The 14,304-nt window shown below is 39.5% G+C and overlaps 1 protein-coding gene across 39 annotated transcripts in view; it reads left to right on the top strand.

Annotated features, from left to right (window-relative positions):
• LOC143259034 (uncharacterized) overlaps window positions 1-14,304 on the top strand; it is a 448,485-nt gene that overhangs the window by 356,326 nt on the left and 77,855 nt on the right. For 3 of the 39 annotated variants that reach the window (XM_076519817.1, XM_076519812.1, XM_076519808.1), the window contains exon 1: window positions 2,367-2,412. The exons of the other annotated variants lie outside the window; for them this stretch is intronic. In XM_076519817.1, coding sequence (XP_076375932.1) covers window positions 2,382-2,412 — 31 coding nt within the window. In that variant the 5' untranslated portion in view covers window positions 2,367-2,381. Of the gene's footprint in view, window positions 1-2,366; window positions 2,413-14,304 lie in introns of those variants that run through there. 39 annotated transcript variants of the gene reach the window in all.

Here is a 14,304-nt window from a genome sequence, read left to right as displayed (position 1 = left end):
TTGTTACTATAAAGTAATTATGTACTTTATTTATAAACAATCTATCGGGGTAAATTTGAGCTTTGACATGTTTTTATTGATTTTATAAAATTCCAATTTGTCATACATTTTATGAATTGCTTTGTATTATTTTGAAAAATTTGATTTTGAGAATAATTTAACTTAGCTGGTTGGACGCAAGTGTTACTTTAACAATCTTTTTAAATAATTGATATTCAAGACGTATTTTTTTAGTAATTGTACCCAAAGCAATACGTGAAATTTTCAGAAAAAAAAACTGAAAAGATGTTTGACACGAAAAACGTTTACCTTTACAATTCCGTTATTATTGTTTCCGCAAAAATTTATTTACACTTTATCTAGTGAACTAAACCTTCTGACGTCTTAAAAAGAAAAAATCAATTTGCTTGGTCCAATTTTAAAATAGTTATTCCCTTTTAAAAGGCAGCATAAGTCACATTTTCAAAAATTTTGACTTTTGTCTTAAAATGTAATCTATATATGACAAAATGTTAAAAAGACCAGTGAAATAAATTAACTTGACTCTAAATTATCATAATAATAAATTTGGTCAGTAAGCAATAACACTCCTTGTTTCTTACAATGAGGAAAATATGATACACCACTATCATTCTAAACCACTCACATATTTGTCCACCACATACATATATATATATAATTCAAGTTTTTTCTTTAATCTATTGTAGACAATAGATTTATAGAACGTATATCAAAAAATTCAGCACCTATACATTTCTATGCTATTGCTCCGCATAATGTTATTATAAAAGAATTGAGTATGCAAATGATACTTTGACCTACTCCTGAAAAGTATCTTATTCATTCGATAGCGAACGCGTCAATGCGGCGAAGTAGAATAGAAATTTCATTAAAATCGCAGCAACTACGAATAACAAAGTTTGTTAACGGATTAAAAGTTTGATTAAAACCGAACCGATCGTCACTGCGTAAATTCCAAGTTTCCCTCTTTCTCTGGCTTCAAATTATAACGACGAACGATTACACAGTGATTCGATCGCGCTTCGGAAAAATTATTCAAGCTGCGTGCCCGCTGCGTAACGTTCGCATAAGACTCCGCCAGCCATAAATATATTCATTCGTAATCAACGCCCGGCGAGGCATTAAACACGAACGTCTTGCCCCAGCATCGGAATAACACAACCTTTTAACGTGATCCACGTGCTAATTATATCTGGCAAATGGTAATTAACTGGCCGTGCTGTAAACTAAGTTACAGATGCGACTTTAACGATGAATCCGAAGACGCCGCGCGGAGTTCTTGTTAGCGATCACGAACCGTTCAGCTGTTCCTTCGCGGAATGAAATTCCACGGAATTGTTATCATTTCACGCTTGTTTGAAGCGCGAGGAGATTGATAGATCTTGCGAATTACTTAGCGCGACACATCGCGAGCTTATCGCGTGCCAGAAACGCACGGTGATCGAAACAACTCGCATCGAGGATGAAATTTCAGCAAAATTAATTTGAGCTGATAAATCTCAATACAAAATACTGATATATTTATTTATAATTAATATGAATTATGAACACAGTGGCTTTATTCTATACTTCTTTCGAAAAATTGTTTGAATGTTCGATCTACAGAAGAATATTGATGAGAATTAGTACAAATTGTTTGATGCAACGTTATTATAAAATAATTTAATTTTTCAAATATTATTTACAACTACAACATGCACAGAACTGTTGTTTCCCTTGTAGGGGTGAAATTGCAGTCTATTTTTGTGTGATTTGACATACTGTTTGACAATTTATTTACAAAACGATCTAATATTAACAAATAATGTTGAAATATTTTTGTTGTAACGATTTCTAAGAAGCGATGTCATCTGTTATTTTTGCTGTCTGACAAATGTACACCAATTGAAGTAGTCGTGCTCTTCTTTCGCAACAATATCGAAGCATTTCACACCGTTCAATCGTGTTAATAGGATTACCTATAATCGGTATCATCGGATTAAAATCCTATCGATCTTCATTCGGCTACTTGAATACTCCCCGGAGTATAATCTTCGGGCAATTATCTAGGTTATTAAAACAGTTCTGTAATTTTACGTTTGGTGCTCGCCCAGTTCATCAGAAATTTCTTTCTTAATCTCAAGTTGAAGCAGCGACAATACCGACGCGGATCCTTTTCTCACGATTCATTTCCCATATAATCGTGCATTGCGGCAGGAGATTGTAGCCATTTCCCAGTTCGAAAAGGAAGCTTCCTGGCTGAATTATGGTAATTGCTAATTGCAGATGGATGAGCGGATTTCACGGAACAGGCACGGACGTAATACAGCGAATCGCAGAGCTTCTTCTCCGCCTAGTTACCAATCGATCGTTGATGGAGGATGCATTTCGTTAATAGTTTCCTTCCCTCCGGTTAGTGGCATTTATGTATCGGGAATGACCCAGAAATCTCGGGAGCGCTGGTCTTCCGATTTCCAGGGAACAGCCTGCGCATTCTCGAACCTCGATCATCTTTAACGCGCGCGTTTCCTTTTCGCAGGTTCTCCTCGTCGATGCTGTCGGTTTTTCAACTTTATATCGCCGTTGCTCTTAGAAAACGTGTAGGGTCGCAGATCAACTATCATATTCGCTGAACGTAAATGAATCTGTCAAGGATCTATAACAATTTTATTTCGTTTGCAAAAATGATGTATAAATTATTTATAAATTATTAGCTCTCATCGATTATTATATCAGATTTTCTCGGGATTTTGGTTAATTCTTAGTGCCTTTTGCACATATTCTTCGATCTAATATTTATTTATTGGATGCTTCCTCTGTGAATTTGCTTTTGTACCATTTGATAGTTTTTATTCCTATAATAAATAGTTGAAGCAAAAATATTCGTTTCGACGTTGTAGCAGATTTCAGAATCAGGAAGACTTTTCATGAAAATGAGAATGAATGAAACAAGAGAGAAAGTTGGATTAAAATGAAAGTATAGTTGCATTATCATCGTTTCACCGTATAATACGCATAATTGCATGCATGTTGCGTATATGAATTTTTAATCCTTCAATGTTTGTTACGGAGACTCGATGTACGTACGTCCAATTAAGTGCACGCTCAAAGCTGTAATCTCTTGTAGTTTCTTCGTACCTTTATGCATTCTCTTATTTGTCGCATTTAACCCTTTGATGGTGACTTCAATTGCACTCTCCCAGGATTGCTGCTAACACACGCGTGCAACGGGAATAAATGCTGTACACAGTTTTCGCTATGACATGGATATTATTTCTTCGTGTTTCCCTTCGTCGTTATGAAGTTGAAGAAACGTCATTTTTTCAATTTTTTTCTCATCCCAATCAAATTCAATCTAAACAAATGCTAGAAAACTCTCATTCTCTAAAAAAACTGGTCGGACTTACATGTGAAGGAAATTCAATTTTGAAACAGTTATTTCGTTTGAGAAGGCGTTAACATACTTTCTCCGACGCGAGTGTAGGTTCCCGAAATGTCATCTTATGCAGTCGCGAAAAAAAGATCCAATTTAAGAAAGTTTAATGACGTTTCGCTGACGTGAAAATTAAGTTTTTCGAACGTCTCGGTGTGGAGAGAATTTTCCCTTGGCCGGTGTCCTGTTTTGCAATCAGAGATTCCAAGCTGATCGACCTTCCGAAGGATCCTCGGTGCTCGAATCGCTATAGCTCCGCTCTGGGACTGAGATAGGCACGAATTTTTAAGACGCGGCACAGTGAACTTGACATTTGTGGAAGCGAAACGCAGGAATGCGCGCGTATTGTCTCGGAAAGGATAAAATAAAGAAGAATTCCGTGTCCGCGTCACGGGTACACGTGGATGTACGACGTCGTCGGGTCTAGGACGTTCTTTTTCCATAAGTCCAAGGTGGTATACATGTTCGCGCCGAAGAGGTCAAGGATAGAGTCAGAAAAAGGATTGTATGAGGTCCAACTTGCTGGAAGAATCTCGGTCGTTTTAAGTTCTCGCGACTTCCTCCACATTGTAACTCCGTTACACGACCATAGGTAATAGGTTCAGGACTTGTGCCAAGGACTAGTCTATCCGGGACTCGGATTTATCGAATATTCAGAACTTGGTGGTCGCGCCGGGAAGCAAGGTTTCGCAAATTGGGTCTCCTCTCGCTTCGATATTAACCCTAGAAATGTGTACGTCCCGACCTTTACGGCGGCAATAACAGTTTAGTAGAACTCAATTTTACCTTCGAATCACATCGTATCTTCGATGCGATTCCGCACCTTTGAACTTATCCGCAGGCGTTACCAGCCTCGGATAAAGCGCACTTCGTACCGCGATAGCCATTTCCATTTGCGATTAATATTGTTTGTCTCCCACCCTGGATCGCGGCGGTTTAAGCTAAGGCCTACATAATTTAGTGCGCGTGCGGCTTACACAACACAGAAGCCTTAACTTCACACGTTCGGAGCTTACGCGTACTTACGTATACCTTAAGTCAAGTCCATACGTGCGAGTACACGTGTTAGTCCCTCCGTAAGACCTCCGTAAGACGCGTCTTGACCTTTTATGCATCGCTGAAATTGTCTTAATGGTTATGTTTTCATGCTGCTATTTCAATCTTTTTTTCTCGGCTGCGTGGTCCAAACTGTGGAATCAAAATTGCATTTTTCTTTTCGGCTCTTTACCGAAATTGAGCTTCTACCGTCATTGTTCTGTGTACGATAGCGCAAACATTAATAACTTTGTTTAAAACAATTATCTCATTTCAACGACTTTCACGTATATTTTGCACAATATAAGATTTATCTGAAAATCATCCTCAAAATTAAGGTTCGTTGTAAAATCAAAAACTGATGCTTGCTGCGTAGTTTCTAGTGCTGAATACATCCAGCAGCTTTTTAAATGACACATTTAACACGTTGAATGCTACGGGGGCCACCGGTGACCGGCGCGCCTAAATTGATAGAAATATGTATAATTTAAAACAAATGTCAATATCTAAAATTTTGTATTATTACCATCGTCAATTCAAACAGTGACCCCTATCGCAATTAACATGTCAAACATGGTTATACACTGTAACTTATCTATTGCAGATAATATTTCAGCATTATATGTATCACATAAAAGAAAATTCATCGTGACGCCACGGACAATTTCTGTAAAACCGGCGTGGCATTCAACGTGTTAAAAATATGTTTCTTAAAAATATATTTAAAACTGATTCTTTTTCAAACATTTCGCAATGACTGGTTTTAGATAGACCATCTTCAATCAATGATCTTAATAACAACATATAAAAAACGTGGAACAATTTGATTTTTGTTAAATGCAGATTTGTTCTATGCAGAAAACAATTGCTTAACATTCCCCGGTAATAAACGCGCTCTTATTTAAAGTACTGCTCGACTCTTTCCGACCCATTCCGAACTTCAGGTTCCCGAGACTTGGGCGGGCGGGTTTGCACACTCCTAATCTCAGTACGTTAACCCTTTGCGCTCCCACTTGAAACTGCTGGTTTTTGTAAATGGACATTTACATTCATTGAATCCGAGTGGAACTTTATGTCCAGTCGAAGAAAAATATCACGAAAAATACGCTATAAGAGATATCGTTAAATTTATTTTTCAATCTAATTTTTAATAAATTCTTGCGTAAAATAATTGTTTCATCCAGCGTTTCAACCGCAGAACGCAATACGAATTCCAATATGTCAATTCAAATAAAGCGTTAATATTAAAATTGATAAACGATCCTCGATTCGGTTGCACAAAATCCTGTTGGTAAACGGAGAAGTGCGGCTGTGAATGAATGATTTAATAAAACATTCTACATTATTGCGTTAGCCATTACAAGCAGACCGCGGTAAGAGGATAACATTTCATTATTCGGGAGCCAAGTTTCCTAAAAAGATTATTCGCACTAGTTACTTCCTAGACGACGGGCATTCGGCGAACTTTCCAACCAGGACAGAGCCGGAAGCTTCGCCCTCGTCGGAGCTTCTCCCCAGTGTTTTAATTAAATCCGAGTCGCTCGCGGTGCAGGCTGTGTACGCCCCGTTTCCCGATACTCGCGACGTGCCCAACATTCCTTGTCGTTCCTGACGCGATGCTCTCGTCTCTCCCCCGTGAGGGAAGCGGACTTGACGATGATGAGAGTGCTCGTCGGCTTCGCGCCAAAAGCGAAGTCTCCTGCGGAGCCACCGACTTCAAAGATCTTCCGCGAAGACACTCGTCGTCCACGGTCGTTGGTCCAACGACAGACTGCGGAACGAGTGCAGACGCGTTTAATGCAGCTCAGCTGGCACTATGTGGCTCGCAGAAGGACTATGATATTCAGGAGTATGATAAAGTTATACGGTTGTGCCGAGCGAAATGGCTGAACTTGTTCCGCGTTCACCGGTATTGTTGTCTAACAGCTTCGTCGTTAACACGTTCCTGGTATGGCTGTTGAAAATTGCTAATGGCAATAGTCCTTAAAATGATCGTTACCCGTATTGCTATTTTAGCGAGTATTTAGCATTTTAGCCGTTAGATAGAGCTCCAAAACAATTTTGTGATTAATTTAACACGTTCCGTGCCACGTGTACCATCGATGGTACACGCTTGCATGTTTACTTAGTGAACTGAACAAATTGTTTACAAGAAATTTAGAACCGAAGAATCAATTTCCACCGCAAGAATGGGCGTTGATAAGTTTTTGTTACGTTGTTATGTGTATGAGAATTAATAATTGCACGTAATACATCAAGTTTTAGTAAAATATCAAAGTGTGAAGATTCGAGTAAAAAAAGCTCGGCACGGAACGTGTTAATAACTAGGCTGCGGATCTTGTAATTAATTAAATTAATGTAATTAACAAAATTAATGTAATTTTGTAATTAATTTAATAACTAGACTGCAAAATGAAAAGAGTCTGCATCAATTGCAAGAAATGGAAACTGAGCTAAATAGCTTTCTTTCAGTAATAACTTTAATCGATTCGAAATAATGCAGCCACATTTTTTAATTCTCTTATTCGTTTTAATATTTTTTTAATTTGCAGATAATAAATGCCCATAAAATTCGCAGTCTAGTAATAACTGAAACAGAATCAACAACTGCTTTTCATAGATATATTATGTGAAATTGTGTCAGATAAAACATGGCAACTCGTGTTGTTTTGTTTCTATACACATTTTTGGACCGTGTCAAAAACAAAAATCGTTCGACAAAATAATCTTATCTGCAGATTATGAGAGATTGATATCATATTTTGATTCGATGATGTGAAGTTTGGTCCACGCTGCATCGAAGTGGAATGCCAAAGAATTCGGGCAAAGCATTCAGCTTCTCGGTCGAGTTAATGAAAGAGCTCTTTATCTCACTTAACTCTCACTTTAAAGCCTCGTTAACAGTAGAATTTTCGTGCAGGAGTATTTAACTCCGCTCAAACGCGGAGGAACGCGCGAAGGTCTCCTATTGCCGTTAATAAATATCCGGCGACGTTGAGCAACAATTAAAATGCATAAAACGTGGAGAGGCCGCCGCGGCGCTGCGGGTTGGCCAGTTGACGATTAGCGCACCTTTCCGCAGATTTAATTAATCCCCTAACGTTGAACCCACGCCCCGTTTGCGCGAAATTGCGACGGTAGCGTAAATAGGGGTGCCGCGGCGGGGGTGGTGGGCACCCGAGCCGTAAACTTGACAAATAGGCCGCTCCCCAGTGTAACGAAATAATTCTGACGGCGAATTAAGGCGAAATGGTGCGCGTGGATTCCCACGGACCTGCCGTGGATGGCTATCTGTCACTCGAGCTGACGTAATTTATCGTCCCATATAACAATTACCGAGCCCCGTTTTCTCCCGCGGAGCTATCAGTCATTCACGCCACCGCTATGAACTAATGAACGCGTCGCATCATCATGGACAACGCGTCATGCGACTCATTGACGGACTTCCAGAGGGAAATCGCTGGAACCATTGACAATATGGTGATGCCAGTGCGAAGAAATCTTGCGAATTCCTCCTACGGCAATTTAACCTCGGCTAACTGAGATTCTGCCCACTTACCGTTCGGCCCTTTCGTTAATAACGGCTCGTTAAATCTACCTCTACCCACGCTAACGAGTTTCTTGGGTATTTTCGACCCGCTTCGACGGTCCCGTCCACCCGCAAGAGCAGCGATGAGTGAAAAGAAATTCTTCAACATTCTTATCGCCTAATTTATTCGTCACTAAAATTTCACACTGATGTGCGCTCTCCATTACGTTCACGCAAATGGTACGGCTTTTTAGTGATGCTTCCAGATAAAATTGTTTACAAAAGCGTTCCTGGATGGCGAAAAATTGCAGTACTTTTTTGGTACTTAAGTTGCAATTAAAATATGTGTCAAAGCGCTATCGCCATTTGTCGATGAACTTCTAACCCCTATCCGACCCTCATTTTTCCAACTTATGACATTATTGTACAAAATCAAACATAGTAGGAGATAAACAATTTTTTTTTACATAGTGTTCTCTTTACATATTTTTTTTAAAAGTGATATGTCTTCTCCTGCTCGTGAAATTCATGTATGTCAAATTGACACAGAAAGCTCCTGTTCGTAACAAATATTGTCACATCTTCACGTTATACTGAACATAGTAGATACATATTTTTCATATTAAAAGAATAAAAAAGATAAAAGTCATGAAGTCTGAGATCAAATTTCCTGAAAATCGTAGAATAATATATTCTGAAACTCGAAAATAGTGACAAATTGACACCAACGACGAATGAGGATTAAGAGTTCCATTTTTTCGCAAAAGAAATACTAATCTTTTCTGGAACAAACTGCAAGTCGGGTCGCCATCGTACTGCTAATTGTCATGCTCTCCAAACTGCAATAACGTTCCGTCAACTTGCAAGTCTATCGAGTGTCGCTTCGAACCTTTATTGCACCTGTAAGGTTTTCATTTAACTTCTCAAAGCAGTTCGACGATCCACGGACGTCGTGCTTCCTGGACCTTAATTCCTCGTCCCAATATTATCCACTGGCCGGTCATTAACCTGGACAAATCAGACCGCAGCCCGACTTTGTGTCCGTTTAATATCCGCCCATTTTACATCTCATCCGGCTCTTATTTTTACCCAGAAAGCACGGCCACAAAAGATTCTGTACACCGCGGCCTTATTAGCCGCCTCCAGCCGCAATTATTCGGGAGGCAGTCCTTGTCTGAGCGAATACATCTTCCAGCCTTTCGTTCCTCGCTGTTTCTTCCGAAACAGTAGTCGAACAATACAATTTTCTGCGCAGCCGTTCGCGGATGTGGCGCGATTATGCCGACTAACTGAAAGTCTCGTTCGAGTCGCTCGACGAACGAACTAGTCGATTCCCTGGGCGAAAACGTGGAAAGTTCGGCGATGGGGACGCAGTTCGCTACGTGATCGAATTATTTTTATCCGAGGGTTATGGTACTCGCTGATCCAGGATACAATTTGAAGAAATTACGGAAAATACTGCTTCGTTAAATTTTATATTGTTACGAACTATTCGTTGCTCGACGATAGACTTCAAATTGAGTTGACTACACTTCAGGAAGATCACATCGTAAACATCGATCTTGTCTGGTTCGAGACATTTTTCGCTGAAATGAAAGTATAGATTTTTTATCTGTGAAGATCATCGAGATCATTTGCGATGACACACTGCGTGTATTTATTTATAAGATAATTTGCAATCGACCACAGTATTTTTAAGATTTAAGCATAATTTTAGACCTGGGCGAGTTTTGTTTCAAATGAAAATAAAAAATAACTATTTCAAATAATTCATTTCGAATCACATATCGTATACGGGTAATAAATCTTAGTGTTAACGAAGGTACAAATTAAGTCGAATAAGAACGGTGGAAAAAGAAACATAAAAACTGTTATAGTTGCGGTATAATTGGTTTTTTACTTGATTGCTCGAGTTTGGAAAAAAGTCTATGAAAAGTCTAGTTATATCAATATTCGTTTTCGAGATGAAACTGTACGAACAAATATTGAATATCAGAACTTGACACCCATTTGAAACTGTAGCTTCGAGGCAGACAAGTTTCCTGGGCCATTTAATTGTCCCGTGACTTCGAACGTGATTTCTCATTCGAAGAAAAAGAATATTCATCGAGAAACTTGGAAACTCATTTTCAGTGTGCCGGATTTATTAGCTCTGCCTCGCGATCGAATAGCTTCTTCAGACTGCTTCATCGGAAACATCTCATACGTTTCCTGAAGTACTTACTGTCCCGGTCTTGAATCTTGTTTATCGATCTCTGGTCGACTAGCAGAAATCTGGGACGTTTTTCTCATCCGCTCGTGGAAAATATTATTAGTTGCTTGGCGAACTTTTTTTCCTTCGAACCGACGTCTGCGGAAGTAAAAGGAATTCTCGTTAATTTCTCTGATCCGTACACTTATGTTTTAACCCCTTAACGCGCAGAAACCTATTAACACGGGCGTGCAAAACCGGCCAAAATGTGCAGACCCGTATATATACGGTCGGCGTCGCAACTTATGTCGCTAAAATGTTCAGATTCGAATATATGAAAAACAGTACGATGGGTACAAAATTCGATCTGCAATGCGATTCAATATTCACTATAATTATTTATCCACTATTTTTATTGAATTTTTAGTAATTTTTGCATTTTTTTTTTAAATATTTATTGAAATTAAGGTCCAAATATGTATTTTCTTAGATAAAAAAAATTGATTTTTTTTGGTCGGATTTTTTTTTTAAATTGTGCATTAAGGGGTTAAAGTTGCATCATCGTTCGGTGGACAAAGAATCTATTTTTTATTGAATCTATTTGGAAGCGTGACATTTTGTAATTTTTTCCCCTAAAATATTGTGCCCGGATTCATTGAAATACAAAATTATGACGATTCTTGGCCATCAGGGACTAATTGTTACACGAAACATTGAACAATTTTTAACAAATTAGCTGGTACGATAACTTAGCAATAAATTGATCGATCTTCTTCAAATTTAATATACACATAAAATAAACGTCCCTTTGTCGTGTACAATAGAATTATACGAATATCTAACCTTTGGTGCGAGCAAGGACAATGTCGCTGCCCTTTTGGGTCAGCGAGAGTAAAAAGAGGGGTGGTCTAGCCCTGTTTAAAGCCTCTGCCATCTGGAAGTTCGTGCCAGTTGATATTGCTCCCGCAGGCGGCGCCGGCTCGGATGAAACTTGTAATGAAATTCTATTGCATTGCAACTCGGACCGCAGCTTTGCTATCCTTTGTTTGCTCGGTCCGCTTGATGTGCGTGGACACACGCACGCACGACGTTTACGACGCGTGCGGTTTCGTATGTGGCCGTGTTGCAAGATTTATTAATGCAGGTTCTTGGTGATCCTGAGGCTTTCTGAGGATAGACATTTTTAGCTCGTGTGCAACGTTGAAGAAATTATTGTTCAGAATGTGGTACATCAGCTTCGATGAAAGGTGTAGTCGATTATGCAGCCCATAACTGCGGGTTCCATGATATAATAAATGAAGCTCAGTGGAGTCTGCATTGTCAAAATATTCATTATTCAAAGTTCTGTTGTCCGCACAGTGCACGACAATGAAAATATGTCGTCGTATCTTCAGGCACTTTTCGTTCGAAGAATCTTCACAATTTGGTATCCGAAACAAGCTAATTACACCTATAAAGTCTTATCTAAAACTTTTCTAGTGTAAACTGTATGAAAGATCTATCGTCCAAAAATGCTTTAAATTTTGTCTGAAGTCTAAAAAGTTTAATCATTCACACAATCAAAGAAATTAAAAAATACGAATCTTTTTAATCTTTGCTAGTGCAACCAATTTTAATATCTACTAAAATTTTTTTGGCGATTGTTTAGTAAACTAGAGCAGACAAGAAACAATTAACATTCAAGAAAAATTCAAGTCATTTGGACCAATGTTTTAAAATTTATTCCGTGTTAAAAAGTGTCCGAATATTTTCGTGACCGACTGTACGTGATTTTGTTCAAATTTTCCATATTTAAGTTATCGCAATCACTATTTGACTCTCATGTGACTGGGCTTTGAGATATATTTAATTGAACCTAATGGCCTCTCGATCTTCGGCAATTAATATTGACATTTCTAAAGTTCACTTATCGATTAACAATATCAGCAGACAATTGGATGAAAAATCGAGCAACGATATCCTGAATTTTTGTTCACACTAGAGGCTACAGCATTGTGCCAAGGATCCAATTTTCATTCGTAAATCGACCATGTCGTATCGCAGCGGAATCACTTTCGTCTCGGCGGAATACAGACAGGATCCGTCTCGGTGGCAATTCGGCTGACGGATGCAATCGAAATGATCGTCGATCGCGGAGCACGGTTATTAGTATCGAAACTTCCTTTCTTATAAACGATTCGTAGACTGGATCGGGCGGGGGAGACGGCAGGCATTGTGCTGCGGGATATTGCGATCCAATCATACGTAAAATCAGCCGCGATACTCTGCCGATACTCTTCAATCTCTATAGCATTTCCCGGCTGTGCCTGGGAACCGTATCGACGATATCCCCCGAGCGATATTCGATACCGGTGGCGGGAATCTCGTAAAAGTTCGCGGCGCTTTCTCAGAGATTTTTATCGGGGCAACCGGGGCGCGCGGTGCCCTCGGTGATTGGCCGTAATTTACATGTAGATTGTGTGTACAGCCGCCCTCTCTGACGAATTCTCGTGGACACTGCGCCCTGCATATTTACAAGCCGCTTCCGTCGGCATTTCTTCTTTTTGCCGCGCTCCCTTTTCGCCCATTCGACACGAAATTCGCTACTTTCGTCACGGTAATTTACGGACAAGCGAGGGTCCCGGCTAAATTCTCCCTGTTCCGATTACGATCGACCTAGGGGATGGAAAAAATGGATAATCGCTCTATTGCAACCCCTTCGCTTGGTGGAGCTATTACTTGAATCTGCCCGAGTGTGTTTTTTTTTATGGATTTGAAGAAGTCGTTTTTCTCGAGACAATTTTACGGATTTTTTTCTGAGGATACTTCTTTTGCACGAACATACAAATTACTTTTGTAATAAATTATATTCAGTGAGTTCTTTCTTAGGCGCTTCTAACAGATTTTTGGGAGTTGAATAGGAATCGATACAATCTGTTGCTTAGTGTAGCTTTCGAGAAAATCAATTTTGAAAGAAACGCAAGTTCTCGAGTACGAAGATATCTCCTGCTTCGACGATAATAATGGAACTTTCTGCAAATTAGAAATTGTTTTCTTATTAATTAAGAAAAATGCAGATTCAATAAAAATATATTTTTTTTGTCCATCGTTTTTTGTCATAAATGCATAAAATCCGCAGTCTGACAATATTCTGTGAGCTCTTCTGAACAAGAAGATATAGTTTGATATTAGAACATTGTTAATGTTTTGTCCGTACGTTCGGTTAGTCGCTTAACGTACATGCGCGACCGAACTATTGTACGCTCGATTCGCGCTTCCTACGGCAAATTAATGACGTGGAAGGGTCTCTAGTAGTCTTAGAGAACTTTATTTTTTGTGTTGTACTCTCTGCGAGCGCTGGTGAATGCTGGTGGCAAGAATGCTCTTCCAACGCTGGAAAGTCGTGGAAGAGCACCCGTGGATGAAGGTAGATTGTTTATTATTGGTCAAGGCACGAATCACCCCTTGGAGGGGGGTGTCTGCCTTGACCCTTGTTGGGGCCTGAGAGGGTTTCCCCAATGGTGGGACCTTTTTATGGCCCTTGTCTCTGGACGCAACAGTTAACAGATTCACTAAGTGTTAATTATGCAAAGAATGCTTAAAAACTGTGCCAACTCTTTTCCACATTTTACAGTTTAATCAAAAAATTGAACCCGCAGGAGGAACATAATTAAACCGAATCTTCGACCTACGAATGGCGTTGGTAGAACTTAGAAAACCTCTTGCTTTTTAATCGCAAGCTGTTGTTCAGGAACCATGTCAGATAATCAACTTTGATTAAAAGTAACATTTTCATTCCATTAAAAGTTTCCGCTAAACGAAGTTGGTACAAGCACAACGTACGTTTCATAACTCGTGAAGAGTCCAGAAGCTTCCTCTTCGATTCTTCTAAGTTTAACATTTTATGAAGGCTCACGTTCTTCCTGCAACTGTTTCGAATTGATTTCCATCGGAGATGAATCGCGTCTACTGATCGTCATTAAATCCAGACGATCAATTGGTAGCCGCTGATTTTTTTACGTTATCAAAGACACTCCCCGTCGGAAGGGTATGGCGGTCGTCTCTCGGGCTGGGGAACACGATCGCAAGCTGCAACCCGTTGATACCATTAATCAGCAGACGCGGACAGCAGGTGGA

This window comes from Megalopta genalis, chromosome 3 (assembly GCF_051020955.1).
Source record: "Megalopta genalis isolate 19385.01 chromosome 3, iyMegGena1_principal, whole genome shotgun sequence".
Classification (NCBI taxonomy): Eukaryota; Metazoa; Arthropoda; class Insecta; order Hymenoptera; family Halictidae; genus Megalopta; species Megalopta genalis.
This window is presented reverse-complemented; position numbering and strand designations above follow the sequence as displayed.